We start from the raw sequence: 19,123 nt of genomic DNA on the forward strand, positions 1-19,123 counted from the left end.
TCCAACTAGTCCACATGTTCTGAATTGGCTTATTATCTGTTACTTTTTTTCACTTGATTTAGATTGTTGACTTAAGCTATGTTCTCAAGAATCCTTAAGCTGTAAAGCCCACAGGAACTTTTTACCTGGATTCCTGGTCAGAAACTAGGACATTCAGGTATGTTTTCGCTTTTCCTTCCCTTTATTGATGCAGTGAAGGCCCATGCCTGCCCAACTATTGTGTTTCTTACCTTTTTGGACAACGAATACTCTTTAAATCCCATGGTTTGAAGCTTTTTTTTTTTTTTTTTTTCTTTTAAATAGTGGGTGTGCTGAAAGCCCGCATGTTTTGACTTTTTAAGGGCATGGAAAACCTAGACGTCTGGAGACACCCCTTCTATCTTTCTCCTGTTCAGGACAGTGACAGCTCCTTGCTTTCTTCCTGGGAAAGAGAGTCTCCATCTTTTACATTCTTACACAGGGAAAAGTCTAATTTGCAGCTGCCTGGAAATTTGATATTGAATGTATCTGCTGAGCTGCCTTGTTTTTGCTCAAAAGGAAGAAATACTTCAGCTTCTATGCATATGCAAGAATATTTTTGATACTTTCATGGCTTATTCAGGAAAACATAAGAGAAAAAATGGTTTCCACCAAGTCACAGGTTTATACGGGTGTCACTATCATTTAACGTTTTTTTCTTTATTCCTTATTTCTAAAACCATTTCCCCAGATGCTTTACTGGGGCAGTTCTGCTTCCTTTACCTCTTGTCTTTTCTTTGTTTCTTCCCCTGTTCTTCTTGTCTTCTTTTTGTGGGTATGTCTTCTCTTTTGGTGGTTTTCTTTTTTTCATCTTTATTTTCTGAACTTATCTCCTGGTTCCTCGTTCCCTGCATGCCACTAACTATTTTCATTAGATATTAATTGATTTGTGAATTCAGGCTGAATTGCATCATCAGCAGATGGCGGATCCAGACCTGTTGGAAGAGTCCTCGTCCCTCTTGGAGCCAAGCGAGATGGGAAGAGGCACGCCCTTGAGACTTGGGTAAGTACCACTTCGACCCTCTGTACTCAGCGGAGTCATGTCCATTTTTGCTGTTCAGAAGAGCAGTCAGGCTGGGCATTCACTGCCTTCCAGGATGCCCTTTCTTCTGAGCCTGTTGCAAGTTGTTGCTGACTTACTTTGGGTTCAGTTCCTAAGTCATTCTGTCAACCCTCTGCTGAGTCCAGGAATCAGATTTTGGCAGTTATTTTGGCATAGCAACGCCCAGCCTCCTGTCTGACATCTTTCCCCTCCCCTGCTCTTCACTTTCCTCCTATCCTGTGGCATGGAACCATTCCCAATCTGGCTCTTCTCCCCACAGCTTCGTGGCTGGTGTGATTAACCGGGAGCGCATCCCTACTTTTGAGCGCATGCTTTGGCGGGTGTGCCGGGGGAATGTGTTCCTGCGGCAGGCTGAAATCGAGAACCCCCTGGAGGATCCTGTGACTGTAAGACAAGGGAATTGCGTCTGGTGGAGTAGGTCTGGTACAGGGAACTCAGAGCAGCAGCATAGCATGTGCCACCTGAACCTGACCCTCACAAGAGGAGCCCTTACATTTACTCCGTTTGGATCTGGGAATTTGAGGGACTCCTCTTTTCCTCTTCGCCTCCATCGTATGTGTACATACAATGTGTACATGATGTGTGGGGTCTTAGTTCCCCTACCAGGGATCAAACCCAGGCTACAGCAGTGAAAGTGCTGAGTCCTAACCTCTGAGCTGCCAGGGAATTCCCTCCAGTTATTTCAGCTTTATGTGTTTTCTGGTACTTATCTGGGACCAAAAGAACATTAACTCTTAAATGAAAATTAAAGCAAGACATCTGGTTCCAAGTTTGGTAACATCCATGTGTACAAGGAGGAGAGATTTCCTAAACTGTGATCTTCATAAGTTGATGAAACTTTAATTGATGGTTTTGGTCTACTTGTTTGTTGGGAATTTTAGGAACTTAGTTTCAAGATTTATGTTGTGCAAAATAGGATGATATTCCCTACCCAGTGCTTTGGAAAGCAGGAATGACTTAACATCTTGGCATTTGACATAACAGGACAGAGTTCTTAGCATAAACCTACATTTATATGGTGAATCCATTCAGAGATGACAAGCAAAGATGAGTAACTGTTCTGCAAGAAATTTAGTTCACTTTGCTATTAGTGTTATTTAGAAGCCTGGAGTTGGTTATTATGTTCTTAATTATCTTTTGGGTGTCTTAAATTAGTATTCTTTTTTTTTTTAAACCTAAGAAGAGAGGTTGAATTATGAGGCTTCTCAGAGTAGCTGGGTCCTTCAGCTAGAAGTAAATGGATCATGTCCTCGGGACTGAGTAGGAGGGTGGTGACACTTAGGTTACGGTGAGTCTCCTAAAGTACCAGTTTTGTAGTCTTACTGAAGGCTGTCTTTGGGTCATGGAAACATCACAATCAGCAGTTACACCTCATGTGGAGCTATTCTCAGGAATATTCAGCCAGGTTCCTGGGCAACAGAAGCATTATTTTTTATCAACAAGTGGAGTAAAGGGAGGGTCTGGCTGTCTCTGACAAAGCAGCTGCACAAAGAATGTGCTCCAGTTAATTCCTGGAGAACTTAGGAATTTAAGACCCATGAGCCTTACTTACTCCTTCCCTCCTCTTCCTTCTTTATCCTCCAAAGTTTTGTTTGTTTTCCTGTTATAAAAGCTCTGTAGGAACTGGAGAAAATACAGGCCACCAGAGACAGTCCTGGCTAACACCCACTATAGAGTCTTTTTCTGATCTTTCCTACTAACCTTTGCCTCAGGCTTCAGGTATACACTTGGTCTTTGGATAGATTGCCTTCCTCCCTGCCCCCTGAGGTCTAATTCAGCATGAATCATGAGATTGTGCATCAGCATTTCTCCCCAGCTGCTCAGCTCCTTGTAGTTATTCAGTCCCCTTTATCTGGAGTTTCTGAGCATGCGAGCAGGCAGGAATGACTTCCTTTCTTCTCTGTACTTGAGTCATTTAGGCAATATAAGAATTATTCAGTTTGAATAGTTGAATTGGTAGATAGGGCTAAATTCTACTAAGAAGAGAATCATCTTTGCATCTGTGTCAAGCTCCTCACTGAGTTTAAAAACAAGTATGGGAAGATTTTTGTATATCTTTATAGAGCAAATGTTCTTGTGGAGCTTAAGAGATGGATTGAAGATAATGGTTAAAGTGCATGATTGCCAGACCCTTAAAGGATTCCAGTTGTTTCTATGTCACCAAGAAAGAAAGATGCTTAAGAAGTTTTCTGGGTTATAAGTCTGAATTCTTGGTTTTTGGTTTGGGGCCTAGGGAGACTACGTGCACAAGTCTGTGTTCATCATTTTCTTCCAAGGCGATCAGCTGAAAAACAGAGTCAAGAAAATCTGTGAAGGGTAAGAGAAACATGCCTCCCCGAAGGGTGTAGCCAGGCCACCTGTTAAGCCTGTAGAATGGTGAGACACAAGCCCTGTAAGTCCACCTTAACGTGGGGAATATATTTTTTAATAATGTGAAGGTTATCTTGACCAGAAATGGCCTAAGTTTATTTTTTTTTTTACAGACTGTCAAAATCACAATTTCCTTTTCTTGGGAAAAGTAATTAGGACTCATGGTTTATAAATTCTACATTGTTTTTGGACAATGGGTTTGCATACCTAGCAGTGTATCGTAGGCACTGTGCCCTTAAACTTTTCTGAAATTCTGCCCATGAGATCCTTTGTCCATGCCATTTTTCTCCAGCACTTTATAATGTGATTTGTAATAACTGCTTCTGTCTTTCTTTTTTAATCTAAAGGAATTTAATAGTTACAGAGAATGCCAAGACAGTTCAAATGTTGCTTGCTGCTCTATTGTAGGCCCCTTCCCATAAATAATTATTATTGATTAGTGCATCAGTCTGAACTAATCCTGTTTTGGTCCTTCCAGTATGTTGGGATTATGTTCTGAGATTACTTAAACTGGCTCCGTGAAGCAATGTCAGTGTTCCTCAGGCTGTGTCTGCACATTCCAGGTTCCGGGCTTCACTCTATCCCTGTCCTGAGACGCCGCAGGAGAGAAAGGAGATGGCTTCTGGAGTTAATACCAGGATTGATGATCTCCAAATGGTACACTGAGACCTCAAGGGAGTTTGTCTTTGTGAAATACTGCTTACTTGAAGCACTAACAGTTTATTAGGCACTTACAGAAGCTCAGGATATGTTTGTTTGTGTGTGTGTGTACTATTTTTAAGTCATTCCCTGAAACTCTTCCCCATCCCCCACAGGGAATGACTTTAAAATGGTGTGAATTATCTTCAAATGAGACAGAGATGCTATGCACCTGAAATCGTTGTTGCTTAGAATATTCAGTTCCCCAGCTCATGAGTCTGAGATACATTTATAGTGAATGAAGTATGAATAATAAAGTATGCTTAGTTAAGAAAAAAATCAAATAATACAGAAGTACATATCAAATCAATTCTGCCTCTCACAGACATGCTCTACCTCCAGAGGCAGCTACTCTTAATAGCTTGGTGTGTGTCCTCCTGGTCACCTTGAGTCTGAACATACAGTCTAGTCAGAGTCCTGGGGTAACTCTTGTTACCCAGGAAGGAACTTTTACCCCGTCGTAGTGTGTGTAGTTTGTGCACGTGATGGCTGTCACAGGCTTCTAAAGAGGGAGTCATGATTTATACATACATGGGAGGAAAAGGGTGCCCAGTTGGAGTTTGGTTCCCTGTTGAAAGAATGTAATGATTGTTACCTTGAAATATTAAGAATCATGTTCGACATGTTGAAACATTTCAACCCGTGTTGTGTATGACCCACCACTTGACCTGCTGCTGGCTCCTGTTAGCTGCACTTAGCAGTTTAACCAAGGGAAGAGAGTTTTCTTCGAACTGCTGATGGGTAATGAGCCATGTGTACATTCTGGCTTCTAGGACTGTTATACCCCCTCCTTATGAGTAGGGTTGCAGTAGACTGTGAAGAACATGTGGTGTAGCCTTTATAAATGGCTAGAATTTGACTTTTAAAGCACCAAAATGTATGAAGTAAAATTTTAATGGATTAATTTTTTGAAGTAAAATTTTAAAAGGGATTGAATACCAAGGAGTGAGATGTAGGGGTGGGGGCAAGTTTATTAGCATCCTTCTAGAAGTTTAAATAGTCATTGTGAAATTGTCAACAATCAGGGGAGAAAGTATCCTTGTTCCTTATTCTCAAGTGAACAAGAGTTTCCCTAGCATGCCATGGGTTTTTTTTTTTTTTTAAACCTCTCGTGGAAGTTACTTTCTACTGCCCAAGACAGTTTCTCAGGGAGCAGTCATGACTTTTTTTCCTGAACTGACCTGAAGAACCAGCTATGATGGAGCACTTGTGCTAAAATGATTAATATATAGTTTTTTCCTTTTCAAAAAGATGTTGAGATTTCAGATAGATTCTTATGCACAAGTGAGTGGTGAGCTGCTTGCCTGGTTTTGGCTTCTCCCCTCACCTGCTATAGACCTGTTAAATATTTGGTGATAAACAAGACAGTAGAATGTGAAGTGTCCCTGGCCTTTCTTTCCACCTCTAGTCGAGGCAGTATTATTCCTCCGAGGTAACTCTGTGCTGGTTTCCAAGGGATCGGGCTTCCTGGGCAGAAAACAAAGCCTGACAGAAAAATCAAGCCTCATCTGCTCTGTGATGACTGTGGTATGTGGCAGTCTGAATCCTCTCCAGAGGCCATGAGTCTCCTGTCTCCTTCCCCAGCATGGAGTCTCTAAGAAGCAGATGATGGCGATCAGCAGCGCCTCTTTCCCCCCACTCCTCAGTGCTGGCTGATGTTCAGGGGCGTTCTGCGGCCTGCTGTTCATAAGTACGGATGTGACAACTCTGTCCGTTCCTGGGCCTGGGACACTGACTTCTTCAAGTCAGAGTTACAGGCTCCATATGGAAAACCATTGCTCTTTAATGAACCAGATAAAAGCCAGTGACTGCATTGTTCAGCCATAGATTTGGTGGTAAAATTAGAAAAGCTGAAAACCATTTCCTCAGGTTTCTCTTTAGCTTGAAGTGAAGTGAATATGAACATTAGTAAGTAGAACTCTTAATTTCTTTCAATTTGGCCAAAAAAAAACACAAAACCTTCTAGCCAGAGGAAGAGAAAAAACAGATTCCCCCGCATCCCTTCTCAGAAAGCTGTGCCTCCTTGCCCTCATGTCCTGAAATGGAAGAAGGGCGTTAGAAGAATCGCTCTCCTGCTCCTTTCTCTCCCCAAAGGTTCTGAACCAAACAGAGGATCACCGCCAGAGGGTTCTTCAGGCTGCTGCCAAGAACATCCGTGTCTGGTTCATCAAGGTGCGGAAGATGAAGGCCATCTACCATACTTTGAACCTGTGCAACATAGATGTGACCCAGAAGTGCCTAATTGCGGAGGTCTGGTGCCCTGTCACTGACCTTGACTCCATCCAGTTTGCGCTCAGAAGGGGCACGGTGAGTCCCCCACAGCTGGCAGTGCAGCCTCCAGCCAGGAAGAGAGGTTTCCATCAGTGGTAACAGGAATCAATCACATTCTCGTGGCATTTTTGTCTCAGAATTCTTCAGTTTACCCACCTTGTACTCACCTTGTATCCTGACAGAACATCTCGTGTATCCTTATTTTCAAATGTAGCAATTGTAATTCAGAAAAGATTAAATGATTTGATCATATCCCTGTGATCCTTCAGGGTTACTCACACCCAGAACATCAGTTTCCTGGTCCATTCTCTCTGTCCATTAGTCTAGGTACATAGTATAACCCTTTAGTAGTAGTTACAGCTACTGCCCTGTCCAAGCCTCTGATCGAGGGGTCAGGAGGTACAGAGATATAAAAAGTAGGCCCTCAAGTATCTTCTGACTTGAAGAGGCTGATGTGCAAACATACAAGACAGTCTGTGCCAAGAGCAGTTTATGTGTGTAGAGGGAAGGCAGGTGCTAGCTTGTCCAGCAAGGATGATCAGAAGAAGCTTCAAGAAGGTGGCATTTACTCAGTGCTTTGAAGACTGGATAAGATGTCTTTTGGCAATAACAAGAAGTAAACAGTCTGGCCAAAGGCAAGTACAGTATGACACACATGGTTGGGCCAGAACAGGAATTGTAGCGGGCAAGCTGAAAGAGCAGGAGGTAAACCTGAGTCAGGGAGCCAGGAACCTGATTATGAAGGGTCATTAATACCAGATTAGTGAGTTTAAATTTTATCCTGGAGGGAGTAGAGAGACACTGGGAGTTATTTAGCAGTGAAAGGACATGATGATCACAACAGTTTTAAAAGAATAATCCAGGGACTTTCCTGACAGTTCAGTGGTTAAGATTCCACGCTTCCACTGCAGGGGGTACAGGTTGAATCCCTGGTCGGGGAACTAAGATCTCATGTCCTGCATGCTGCATGACTCAGTCAATCAATCAATCAATCAGTATCAATCAATTAAATAAAAGAGTAATCCACTGATAGCATGGGGGTTGGATTGGGGAGCTGAAAGAGCCTACAAGTGGGAGGACAGTTAGGTTATTGTAAACAGTAGTAAGTGATAATGACCTGGCAGTAAGACCTGGCAATGGGAAGAGCAAATAATGATGAATTTGTGAAACATTCTGAAGGAAGTATCCATTGATAGACCTAGTATTTAGCAATGTACAGGAGAAATACAAGGTGAAAAAATTAAAATGTTTCTGAGGTATCAAAGCTGGGTGACTGGTAGAATAATAGTTCCATTAATGGAAGTTGAGATTCAGTAAGAGAAACTTATTGATTGGAGAAAGCTGCTAAGTTCCGTTTCAGTCACATTGAGGGGTTGGACAGAAATCCATGTGGAAATGTAAAACAGACGATGAGATAGTTCTCAAAAGGGGAAAATGCCTCTATTGGACAGGCCTGGAGTAGTTACTCTCTGCTAAGGTTTCCACTACATACAGATGCAAGAAAAATATGTCCTCAAGCTTTCTGTCTGTCTTGCTGTGGCAGCCCAAATTGAATGGGAGAATGCATGGGAAGATTTTTGCACCTCACAAATAACCTTGTGAACAGTAAAAGCCTGCTTTACTCAAAAAAAAAAAAAAAAAAAAAGGCAAAATGAAAGAAATAGGATACATGAGATTGGCAGGGAATGAGACCTCCAAGAGAGAAAATAAGGAGTTAATAATAGAACCTCGGGGGCCTGCAGTATTACAGGCAGAGGAGGAGGAACCAGCAAAGAGACAGGAAAGGCATGGCTGGTAAACAGAAGAGGAAGCTCTCCAGTGTCAGGGGCTTGCATGTAAGAGAAAAGATCTTTGGAGCCACTTTGACCAGGCGTGGTCTGCTAGACTCCAAGGATTATTAGAGAATTAAGAGGAGGTGGTGAAGAGGGAAAAGTCAGAAAATAACTTCGCTTTCTTCATAAAAGCAGGAGAGAACAATGACACTTGTACACAGATAAGGATATCTTCAGGGAAGAAAGTACCACATTTTTTTGTCTATACATTTTAGACTTAATTTTTTTGTTTCATGATAAGGATATTCTTCCCAAGACTTCGTTTACACGTATCATCATAAATTTTATAGCTAGTTCTAGTGTCCTCAAAGACTGGAAAGATTGAGATATAATTTACCTGAAAGGAAATACACATATTTTACGTGTACTATTCAGTGAGTTTTGACAAATATATGCCTATGAATCCACCACCGTAATCAGAAGGGTGACCTGATTCTGATCTGTGCTTGATGTTTCCCAGGAGCACAGTGGTTCCACCGTGCCCTCCATTCTGAACAGGATGCAGACAAACCAGACTCCCCCCACCTATAACAAGACCAACAAGTTCACGTATGGCTTTCAGAACATAGTGGATGCTTATGGAATTGGAACTTACCGAGAGATAAATCCAGGTAAAAAAGCTTGAATCTTTTCCCTCTGGAGATTTTTTTGTTATTTCTTTTAATGCTTCACTTTGAACGCAATTGAGCAATTGGCTCAAGACTGAAGATGCTGTCCAGGCCTCACCTCTTGTAGAATTCCCATGAAGAGGTGCCTATCTGGATGTAAGGAGTGAGGTTTATTGCCAGGTGGAACTCCTTTAGCAGGCGATTTTATAGGAATTTTATAGGCATGAGCTCCATAGATTGGGTTCCTCTGTCCTCACGGCTGTATAGCACCTGGCTTTCACTCACATGCCATTTGCTGGAACTGCTTTAAGGAAAAAGTTTTCCCAAGGTCATTGACATTTTAGAATAGTTTCCTGGTTCCAGGTTAGATAGAGAAAATATAGCAGTTGACCATTTTAAGCACAAGGCAGATTTGTCCTCTGTTCAGAGAGTTAGTGATGAAATCAAGAGTCAGGTAATTCATGTTCAGTGGGAGTCTTCTGCAGGACCTGATCTGCTCCAGATTCTGAACGTTCTCCCACTTAACCTGGTGGCTTTATTCAGCTGGTTGCAGTGCACAGGGGAGGAAAGTTGGCCTGTCCCAGGAGCAGCATCCCAGGAGTGAAAGAAAAGGAATCAAGAGACAAACCCCCCTGGTGCCAAGGCTAGAGACAAAACCTTCATTTCCTGTGTGATTCTTTGTTGAAAATGCTGGTGGTAGCTTTGTGAGTCTGTGCAAATCCTGCTGTGGACATTATTTCCTGGGAATCCCTCTGACCAGCAGCTTGGGAATGAGTCCCTTTTATACTGATCTTAGATTATGGAGAAGGATGTGGTGTGTTAGGAGCTGCGGTTTTCTGGAATTTGTCTTTTTCTCTGTTTGGTCTCTTTATAGCTCCATACACCATCATCACTTTCCCTTTCCTGTTTGCTGTGATGTTTGGTGACCTTGGCCATGGCATTTTGATGACTCTTTTTGCTGTATGGATGGTGTTAAGAGAGAGCCGGATCCTCTCCCAGAAGAATGAGAATGAGGTGATGTTTTGTCTGTTTGTTTTTGCTAGAAACTCAGAAACATAAGATAGTAGTATTATTTTCTTGACATATTTCTAATACTTTTCTCCTGTAATCTTTGGCTGCATACTGTTTTTGTCTCTCCATAGGGCAACAGGTCTATAAAAATTTTGTACATACAGAAGGATAATTCAGTCTTTTCTCCATGATTGATGGAAATATATTTTCTTTTTACTTATTTGTTGAGGTATTATTGATTTATAATATTACATTAGTTTCAGGCGTACAGCATAGTGATTGCAAAATTTTATAGATTACACTCCACTTATAATTATTACAAAATGTTGGCTACATTCTGTGTGCTGTACAATATATCCTTATAGCTTATTTATTTTATGCATAGTGGTTTGTACCTCTTGAGTCACTTACCCCTATCTGACCATCTCCCCTTGGCTCGCCCCACTGGTAACCACACAGTTAACACTAGCTAATTCAAGAATGAACTAATGTCTAGGTTACATCTGCGTTGGTCTGAAACTTTATAATTTCTCAAGCACCATTATGAAAATTATGATCTGGAAGTCTCTGACCCATAGAGAAATTTTAGAGACTATTTAGAGAATAGAGGCGCTATGTTCATTTTAACACTAAAGAGGCCATGTGCTGTGAAAGTACATTTCTTGTTAGCGTTTGTATTTTGGTCTTTACTTCAAGCTCTCTGACCCAGAATGGGGTAAAAGTGGCAAGAGAGGAAGGGGCTAGTATATTCTGAATGATATTGTCACAACTTGAGCTGCAGGGATTATGTTTCATTGGCCTCTTTCTTCTGGCTCCCAGATGTTCAGCACTATATTCAGCGGCAGGTACATCATTCTGTTGATGGGCGTGTTCTCCATCTACACTGGCCTCATCTATAACGACTGCTTTTCCAAGTCTCTTAATATCTTTGGGTCATCCTGGAGCGTACGGCCGATGTTCGATATATACAACTGGACGTAAGTTGCCAAGAAGCTGAAAGTCAAAGCTTATTCCTTTCACGTCCAGCTCTGGATTTCCAGATAAGTGGTAAACCAGCACTTCTTTAGGAAGTGTTTGACACTGTTTCTGTTCCAAAAGAATGTAGTGTCTCCTCTTATCTATGCTCTAGCCTGGGAAATGCTTTGTGATTTGTTCAGTAGTATCAAGGAACTGAAACTGTAATTTAGGCACATTGATTCTTTTTGTAAGTTAAAAGCAGGTCTCCCGATTTCCCTACCTGGTCTTGTATGTATGTTTAATCTTTCTCTTTGTTATCTATGATCCCTTCTCACTCTCTAATACTAATCCCTCCTCTGTTACTGAAAAGACAAGGTAGCTTATAGTAGTTTCTCTGGGGATCAGTTTTTGGATCACAGTGATTCCCTCTCTTGATAAAAAAATAAATGCTGGTTTTCTCCTAACATGGTAGGGAAGAGACACTTCGGGGGAACCCTGTCCTCCAGCTGAACCCAGCTGTCACTGGAGTTTTTGGTGGACCATATCCTTTTGGCATCGATCCAGTAAGAGCACTTCTTTTCTATATGTCTGACATGAAGTTGTTTTTTTTTTAATTGGCCATGCCACATGGCTTTTGGAATTTTGGTTCCCCAAAAAGGGATTGTACCTGCACCCCCTGCATTGGAAGTGCAGAGTCTTAACCACTGCACTGCCAGAGAAATCTCTAACACCAAAATCTTTAAATGAAACCCAGAAGTGAAAGAATGAAAATGAAGATAAATAGTTTTTTTGGAGTTTTAGGTTACATATTTTTAGAAAACCTCAGTGTATCTGTCCAGAGTACTTTAAAGCCTCAAGAGACCCAGATGCCTTGGGGAGCCATGTTATTTTTCCTGCATGACTTACTTTAGAGATGGCTAATAATACTGACTCTGGGAAGATTGATTTTTCAAGACTCCTTCCCAGTTTATTTCTGTTTGACTTAGTTTCATTTTTATTTTTAGCAGATGTTTTAATAAAGCAAAAATAGCTCTTTTCTATGGATTTTAGATTAGCATTCTTATAAAACTTGTCCCAGAATTTTGTTTTGTTTTGTTTTTTTCAAATGTGTAAGCAAGTAAAGTGGGATCAAATCTTTTGTGTTATGTGCTTAAACAAAGGAGGTAGGGAGGAATTTAAGCATTAGATTGTAAGGATTACAGAATTCCAGAGGAAAAGCAGATCATTGCCAGAAAGATTGAGGTTTCTTATTAAAAAAATAAAGGAATTAATCTGGCCTTTGAAAAATATTGCAGATTGTTATAGATGAAGAGAAGTATGTGCAAAAGCATAGAGGTAGGGAGATAAAAAGTTAATTATTTTAATTTTTATAGAAGCTAATGTTACTGAAATGCTTACTGTGGACCAGGTACTGTACTGAACCCTCAGCATATCTTATTTATCCCCAAACAATTCTATCGGGTAGAGACTGCTGTCTGTGCCATACAGATAAGGAAACTGATACTTGGAGATATTTCATAACATTTCATATATGCATTTAACAGATGTTTACTGAATCCCTATTGTCTATAAGGTGTAGCAGCTGCTAGTGAAATACATCATTCTAAGACATAGCTCCTACCCTCAAACAGCTTGGAATCTAATAATAATACTATCTCACATTTCTGTAATGTTCTGTAGTTACAGAGGTTTTGTTGTTGTTGTTGTTGCAGACATTTGATGCTTACAGGGTAGGTACTGAGTTTAAAGTGCCTGTGGGTCACCCGGGTATAAATGTCCATCAGGCAGTTGGAGTTGCAAAAGCTCAGGCCAGATTGGGGCTGCAGAGAGAACCAGCCAGAAGTTTTCAGGTTAGAGGTCACTGAGGATGAACTCTTCATGAAGAGGCTAGTTCAGAAAAAAAGATGCTGGGCTAGATGGTGGAAGATCTGGCCTAACAGGTTACAGAGTTTGCTTTTGGTCTCAGAGGTGACGGGGATTCTTGGAGGTTTTGGCCTAGGGACATGGCTGCCTCAGAGTCATTACTTAGGAAACACACTCTGATGGGCAAAGTGGAGACAGAACTGTCAGGAAGATTTTACAGGCGTCCAGGCCTTACGCGACAAAGCTGAAGGCAATTAATATTTAAAAATAATGGAAGGACAGCACCACTGGGTTTCAGCCAGCATCTAGAAGATAAATGTCCCCAATTTCTTCAACAAATATTTTGTAATGAATAAAAAAGGAGAGCTCCAGGGAGAAGCTATAGAGACTTAAAAACCCTATCAGCAGTCACGTGATACAGTGACTTATTGGACTCTACTTTGAATAAATGAATTATTTTTAAAAATATGGATGCAATCAGGGAAATCTGAATATTAATGATTCCATGGTATTAAAGAAATCATTGTTAATGCTTTGGGGTGTTATGACAGTACTGTGGTGATTTTTTTTTTTTTGCACCAGGTCTTAGCTGCAGCATGTGGGGTCTTGAGTCTTTGTTGCAGCAAGCAGGTTCTTTAGTTGTGGCATGCAGGATCTTTAGTTGCAGGAGGCAGGATCTAGTTCCCTGACCAGGGATTGAACCCAGGCCTCCTGCCTTGGGAGCACAGAGTCTTAGCCACTGGACCACCAGAGAAGTCCTTTGTGGTCATGTTTTAAAAATGAGCTCTTACCTTTTAGAGATCCATGCTGAAATATAATATGTACAGGTAAAAGGATATGATATCTGGATTTTGCTTCAAAATAATATAGAGGTGGGGCATAGGTGAGGTAATGATGAAGCAAGATTGATGAGAAGTCAATAATTAATCACTGCAGCTAGGCCATAGGTACATAGGAGTTTGTTATGTTATTCTCCCTGCTTGTATGTATGTTTAGAATTTCCACAATTAAAAAAAAACTTTTTCAACAGTAGGTAAATATTTTTCCATTTGAGAACTGTTTGTAATGCCTTCTGTCTTCTTGGGATGCGATAGATTTGGAACATTGCTACCAATAAACTGACCTTCCTCAACTCCTTTAAGATGAAGATGTCTGTTATCCTTGGTATCATCCACATGTTGTTTGGAGTCAGCCTGAGCCTTTTCAACCACACGTGAGTTGCTCTGTCTTGTCCTAAGAATTCACACAGTTCAGACAGTGCTTTTGCCTGAAGAAGTCATAACACCTTTAGGAGGAAATAATAACTCAGAGCACTGTTCTCTATTGAAGTGCCTTTAAAAAAAATCTTAACTTCTTCAAATGAAGCTTGCTTATTAATATCAGTCCCTTAACAATGTATGAGTTTGCCAGGTGGCGCTAGTGGTAAAGAATCTGCCTGCCAGTGCAGAAGACACTAGAGACATAGGCTTGATCCTTGGGTCGGGAAGATCCTCTAAAGTATTAAATGGCACCCCACTCCAGTATTCTTGCCTGGAAAATCCTATGGGCAGAGGAGCCTGGCAGGCTACAGTCCATGTGGCTGTAAAAAGTCGGACATGACTGAGCCACTGAGCAGACAACATACAATTGTTCTCAAGATCTTTGTTAAAAAAAAAAAACACCAAAAAAAAAAAAAAAAAAACCACCTTGTGTAATTTTCATCAAAATGGAAGTTACGTTTTTTCCCATGATGTGTAACTCACATAAACTTGTGAATTGTAGTCTCAGAAGGTACTTGATTTTCCCTTCTCTTTCTCACGAGGGATTGACGGGGATGGTATTAGAACTGTTCAAGGTTCAAAAGTTTGAAAGTAGTCATTAATCCTGCCTGTCTCTATTGCCTCTAGTGCTTCTGGCTGTCACTTCTTAAAGTGTTCAATTCTTAAACACAGAATTGATGGAAAGTTAGGTAGAAAGTCTAGGGAGAGCAGTCCACTTGGTATGAGGTGATCCTCGGTCTGTTCACTGTTAACATTTTTTTCTGTCTTAATTTTTAGCTACTTCAAGAAGCCCCTGAATATCTACTTTGGATTTATTCCAGAAATAATCTTCATGACCTCTTTGTTTGGTTACTTGGTTATCCTTATTTTTTACAAGTGGACGGCCTATAATGCTAAGACATCGGAGAAAGCACCAAGCCTTCTGATCCATTTCATAAATATGTTCCTCTTTTCCTACGGGGACTCTGGTAATTCAATGCTGTATTCTGGACAGGTGCGTCAATCTAGAGGTGGACTTTTCTCAGGTTGTTGTCCTAGGTCAGGAAGCCAGATGTTTCTGTGACCTGAAAGAAGCCTTTAAAACTCCTTTTCAGTCCACGCATTCAGATCTAAATTCAACCCAGTCTTATTCTTTGGGAGAGTCAACTGTAATTTTCTGTATCCAGGCAGAGTGGAATTTATAACTCCCATCCTATGGGACAAACCTGGGCTTTGCTGCAACATCTAGTTATTTTGAGAAACTGGATTATGTTTTTTATTCTTAGATCAGTAAGAAAGAACTATTTTAGGGAAAATCTCTGCTAGAGTTGGAAACTTCACGTTTGACTAATACAGTGTGCATTTTCCTCCTTACTTTGCAGAAAGGAATTCAGTGTTTCCTGGTAGTGGTTGCACTGCTGTGTGTCCCTTGGATGCTACTGTTTAAACCACTTGTCCTTCGCCGTCAGTATTTGAGGAGGAAGCATTTGGTGGGTATATTTCTGTTGCTGAAAGTTACCAGATTTTTTTTTTTTAATCAATGCAGTTCCTCATTGGATGTAATGAGTTGTGCATAACCTGTATTCTCTTAAAATGCACTTGTGTTGTATCCCAGCATGAGCCCTGGACCTGCTGAAAAGAAAAGAACAAACATGTAATTGCTGTTCAGACAGCCAGATGCTCAGCTTTGAGTAGTCCAGGTGGCAAGAACAAGTCATAGTTTTCACCTTTCCTGATGGGGCTTTGCTCATGCTGTGCTCAGCACAGTCCAGGTCTGGGCCCGTCTCACTGCAGCAATAGCTGAAGCAAGGCTGCCGGAGCTGCGGACGGCGAACCCACTCATGTGGTTTGCCTGGGCAACCACAGGGCTGACACCAAGACATTTTCTTTTAAAATGAGACCATGATACTTTCACCAGCCAAAACATCTGGTGTAGGGAAAGATTTGGTCTAAAGCACATTGACGTTTTTTCTTTTTAAAAAAGCAGCATACGTACTTGTGCTTACTTTATGTTTGCGTGCATCTGAATTACACACACACATACACACACGCACACACTTAAGTTGCCAAATACCCGTTTCTGGCACTGTAGTAAAGCTTACTTATTACATTGCCTGGTAAAGCCTAAAAGATCGTATTGCATGACTCTCATACGGCTGTTAGATTGTTACTCCTGTTGGAGAGCAGCTGAGTTACCAGACCGTCCTTCTCCCTTTTCTGACCATCTCCATCCTTCCATGTGCCCTCCATTCGTCTGCCCTTTCACTCCCTCCCTCTCTTGTTTCCTTCTCCCTTCCTCTTTTCTCCCATTCACTATCAGGAAGGGCAACCTGTGGAGGCCCCAGTCAGCCCAACCCCGAGCCAACAGGGACTAGAGGCAGCAGCGGCTGCAACAGTGAGTGAATTAAAACCAACAAACCATCACATGTTGTTTAAAGAGGTGGCAAACAGTGCAGCAGAATTCTTTCTAAGTATGTTGAGAGCATGGGCCATGTGTGCTCTTGGGAATTTTGTCCTTGTTACTCACTGAGACGATGACAGAAAAAACCTCCACCTCTTAGGAACAGACTGTAGTGTCATCTTTACCATCGGTCCACTAAGTTCCCATTCAGTGTATAAGTACAGTCATGTCTGTGAACGCAGGGCGTTTGTCATACCCTCTCCAAGCCCATCATCTTAATCCAAGAGGGCAGCTCTTGGACTCATCCATTGTCATGTGTGCATTTTGTGACCCTGTGTTGGATGATTTTTTTCATCATGGAGTGAGAACATCCCTGTGATTCTTGAATTGATTTCCCTCCACTTTCAAGATCTGCTTCAAAGTGATGCTTGGACATTTGGTCCACTTTAGCTGTGACTTACTGTCTTTCCAGTGGAGACTTGTATGTGTCTCCTTTTCTGTGAGAGACTCAGAAGCCCTCACATCCTCAGCTGTTCATTGAGACCTCATCCCTGCCATGTGTCTCGTGTACTTTCCACTTGGTGTAATAACAAAGTCATCTTCTGTTTCAGTCTTTCCTTCTTCCAGTGCTAGCTCATGATTCAGTGACAGCCTTTGAACCTTAAGCATTTCATTATTTGTCCTTAAAACATCTCTTAACCAAAATCTTATAATGTACTAATACCAAATTAGCCCAATCTATTCTAGGTAATAATGAATCTGTAATATTTTTGAAATCTCACCAGTAGCGGTTCTTCATGTTCTATTGTATTCTAGTGGCATCATACTCTTTTAAATAAATGAAATATTTAGATGGTGACCATTTACTTCATTAGGTGTTCCTGATCCTTTAACTCCAAAAACTAATTATTCTTCTAGAACTAGTCTAAAAAGGCTGATATCTTGAATCAGAAGATATTTAAATGTGGCTGCTTAAAATTGTTTTCAAATGGGGACTTATTCTCTTTTATGAGAGGGGGAAAAATACCCTAAAGCACATACTGTCCATGTATTGACATTCTTCCCATGTGCTCTTCTTTCTTCTAGTCTTAGTTTAAAGTGTGCTTCTGCTGCATCAGTCTTGATGCTTTTAAATCTAGCATCCTCTTCTGTGATACTGTCCAAGTTAAAAGTCTCCGGTCAGGAAACCTGCTCATTCGGAGGGACTCCTTAGCCCACTGGTTCTTTAGCCAAACATCTATTTCTGGAGAGCAGCCTGAATGCATCAGAATGATCATTCCATTATGAGGCCCTAGATTCTTGACCCTAAGAGCTGAGGATATGAACACAGATCTGGTTTTGTTCCGTCCCCTGTCCTCTTGGTTGTCTGTAAGCAGTGTGTCATAGTTTTAATTTTTTCTTTTCTTCTTTCTGCTGATGTGTGTGTCTCAGCTCCCTTCCTGTAACTCACACTTCCTCTGTTCCGAAGGGACACCTATTCTGTCTGGCTGGGAGGTTTAACCTGGCTGCCCCCTCACTTCATCTGCTGGTTGGGGAAAACTTCAGAAATGACTTTATGCTTTAGGCCCTAAAGCCTGCTTCCTCAACCCAGGCACCCAAAGACCCACCCATGGATACGCAGGAGTCCTGTCCTGTCACCAGTGTGGTGCAGAAGGTGCTGCAGAGTGTACACTTGTGTTACATGTTCAGTCCGCCTCTCGGGGGTCATCAGGTGTAATAGTTACACAACCTGGAGGTGCCTGGGGCAGTTCCCAGATCTGACTACGCATCAGAATCACCTGGTAAACTTTGAACTTGTTTCTTAGGTGTTAGAACAGAGAAGTGGAGGAAGACATAGAGATTGCCCATAATGCCATGACTCCTCGTGGCATTATGTGTCACCCCCTCCTGACACGAAAAACTAAAAGCAAAGCAATAGGTGCACTTGGTTAGGGCTGCAAACAGTACTGACAGTGAAGCTTCCCCCACCTCCTCCTCCAGGCTATTGTTAGCAAGTGGGGAATTTTGCCTTTCAATTTTTTTCTGCCAATATCAGCATGTATCTGTCATCTGTTGATAGAAATACGTATATACGTATGTACGGGTATATCTATTTAAAACACATTAGCAGTTGGGTTTTAAATTGTAGCGCTTTTCTGCCCCTTGACTTACTGTTTCATCACAGTACCCTTAGAGTTGCCCAGCAGTCCGCAGGACTGTCGGATGTGCTAAAATTATGTAACCATCCTCTTATAGATGGCTCTGGTGGTTGTTCCCAATTCTTTGCTGTTCCAAATAATACAACATCCTTGTCCTTGTATCCTGATAAAACTTCACAGGTATAGATGTTCCTAGCAGTGGGCTTACTGTCTTAAAGGGTGCATGCATTTTGGGGGACACGCTTTTTCAATTTTGGTAGACAATCAAAACGATCATACAGTTTGTCCTTGGGGAAATATTTTTTAAGATACAGATTTTCTAGACCCCACCCTAGACCTATGAAATTTACCATTTCTAGAGGTGATATTCGAGACTGTCTATTTAATGAAATGCAGCTTTCAAGGTGATTCTGATTCAACCGGTTCTCTGACGAGCACATGAGAACCATTACTAGAAGAAAAGAGAGAATCTGCCCAAACCTGGAGGGTCGGTGGTCGTATGCTGTGGTCAGAGATGCACACCAGAGGTGAAACAACGAGTGGGGACCTTGGGGTGGCTGTCCCAAACCGCTTGCGTATTGTTGCTCGTGCTGCTTGGAGGCCATTTTCCAGGAGAGCAGTCTTTGAACTCTTGCCTTGTTTGGCTTCCTGGGT

General features: G+C 41.5%; 1 protein-coding gene and 1 non-coding gene across 8 annotated transcripts in view; both read left to right on the plus strand.

The window, feature by feature from the left end:
• ATP6V0A1 (ATPase H+ transporting V0 subunit a1) overlaps positions 1-19,123 on the plus strand; it is a 55,227-nt gene that overhangs the window by 22,316 nt on the left and 13,788 nt on the right. For 3 of the 7 annotated variants that reach the window (XM_070773509.1, XM_070773508.1, XM_019981546.2), the window contains exons 6-17: positions 918-1,021; positions 1,341-1,467; positions 3,315-3,397; positions 4,015-4,108; positions 6,245-6,457; positions 8,714-8,864; positions 9,736-9,875; positions 10,692-10,849; positions 11,302-11,392; positions 13,787-13,905; positions 14,729-14,945; positions 15,313-15,420. In XM_070773509.1, coding sequence (XP_070629610.1) covers positions 918-1,021; positions 1,341-1,467; positions 3,315-3,397; positions 4,015-4,108; positions 6,245-6,457; positions 8,714-8,864; positions 9,736-9,875; positions 10,692-10,849; positions 11,302-11,392; positions 13,787-13,905; positions 14,729-14,945; positions 15,313-15,420 — 1,605 coding nt within the window. Of the gene's footprint in view, positions 1-917; positions 1,022-1,340; positions 1,468-3,314; positions 3,398-4,014; positions 4,109-6,244; positions 6,458-8,713; positions 8,865-9,735; positions 9,876-10,691; positions 10,850-11,301; positions 11,393-13,786; positions 13,906-14,728; positions 14,946-15,312; positions 15,421-16,250; positions 16,326-19,123 lie in introns of all 7 variants that reach the window. The other 4 variants (XM_070773511.1, XM_019981549.2, XM_070773512.1 and 1 more) reach the window with 3 other exon arrangements.
• Positions 7,856-7,990, plus strand: LOC139177848 (small nucleolar RNA SNORA31). Its single transcript, XR_011562314.1, has one exon. It is a non-coding gene; the product is annotated as a small nucleolar RNA SNORA31 (small nucleolar RNA).

Source organism: Bos indicus, chromosome 19 (genome assembly GCF_029378745.1).
Source record: "Bos indicus isolate NIAB-ARS_2022 breed Sahiwal x Tharparkar chromosome 19, NIAB-ARS_B.indTharparkar_mat_pri_1.0, whole genome shotgun sequence".
Lineage (NCBI taxonomy): Eukaryota > Metazoa > Chordata > Mammalia > Artiodactyla > Bovidae > Bos > Bos indicus.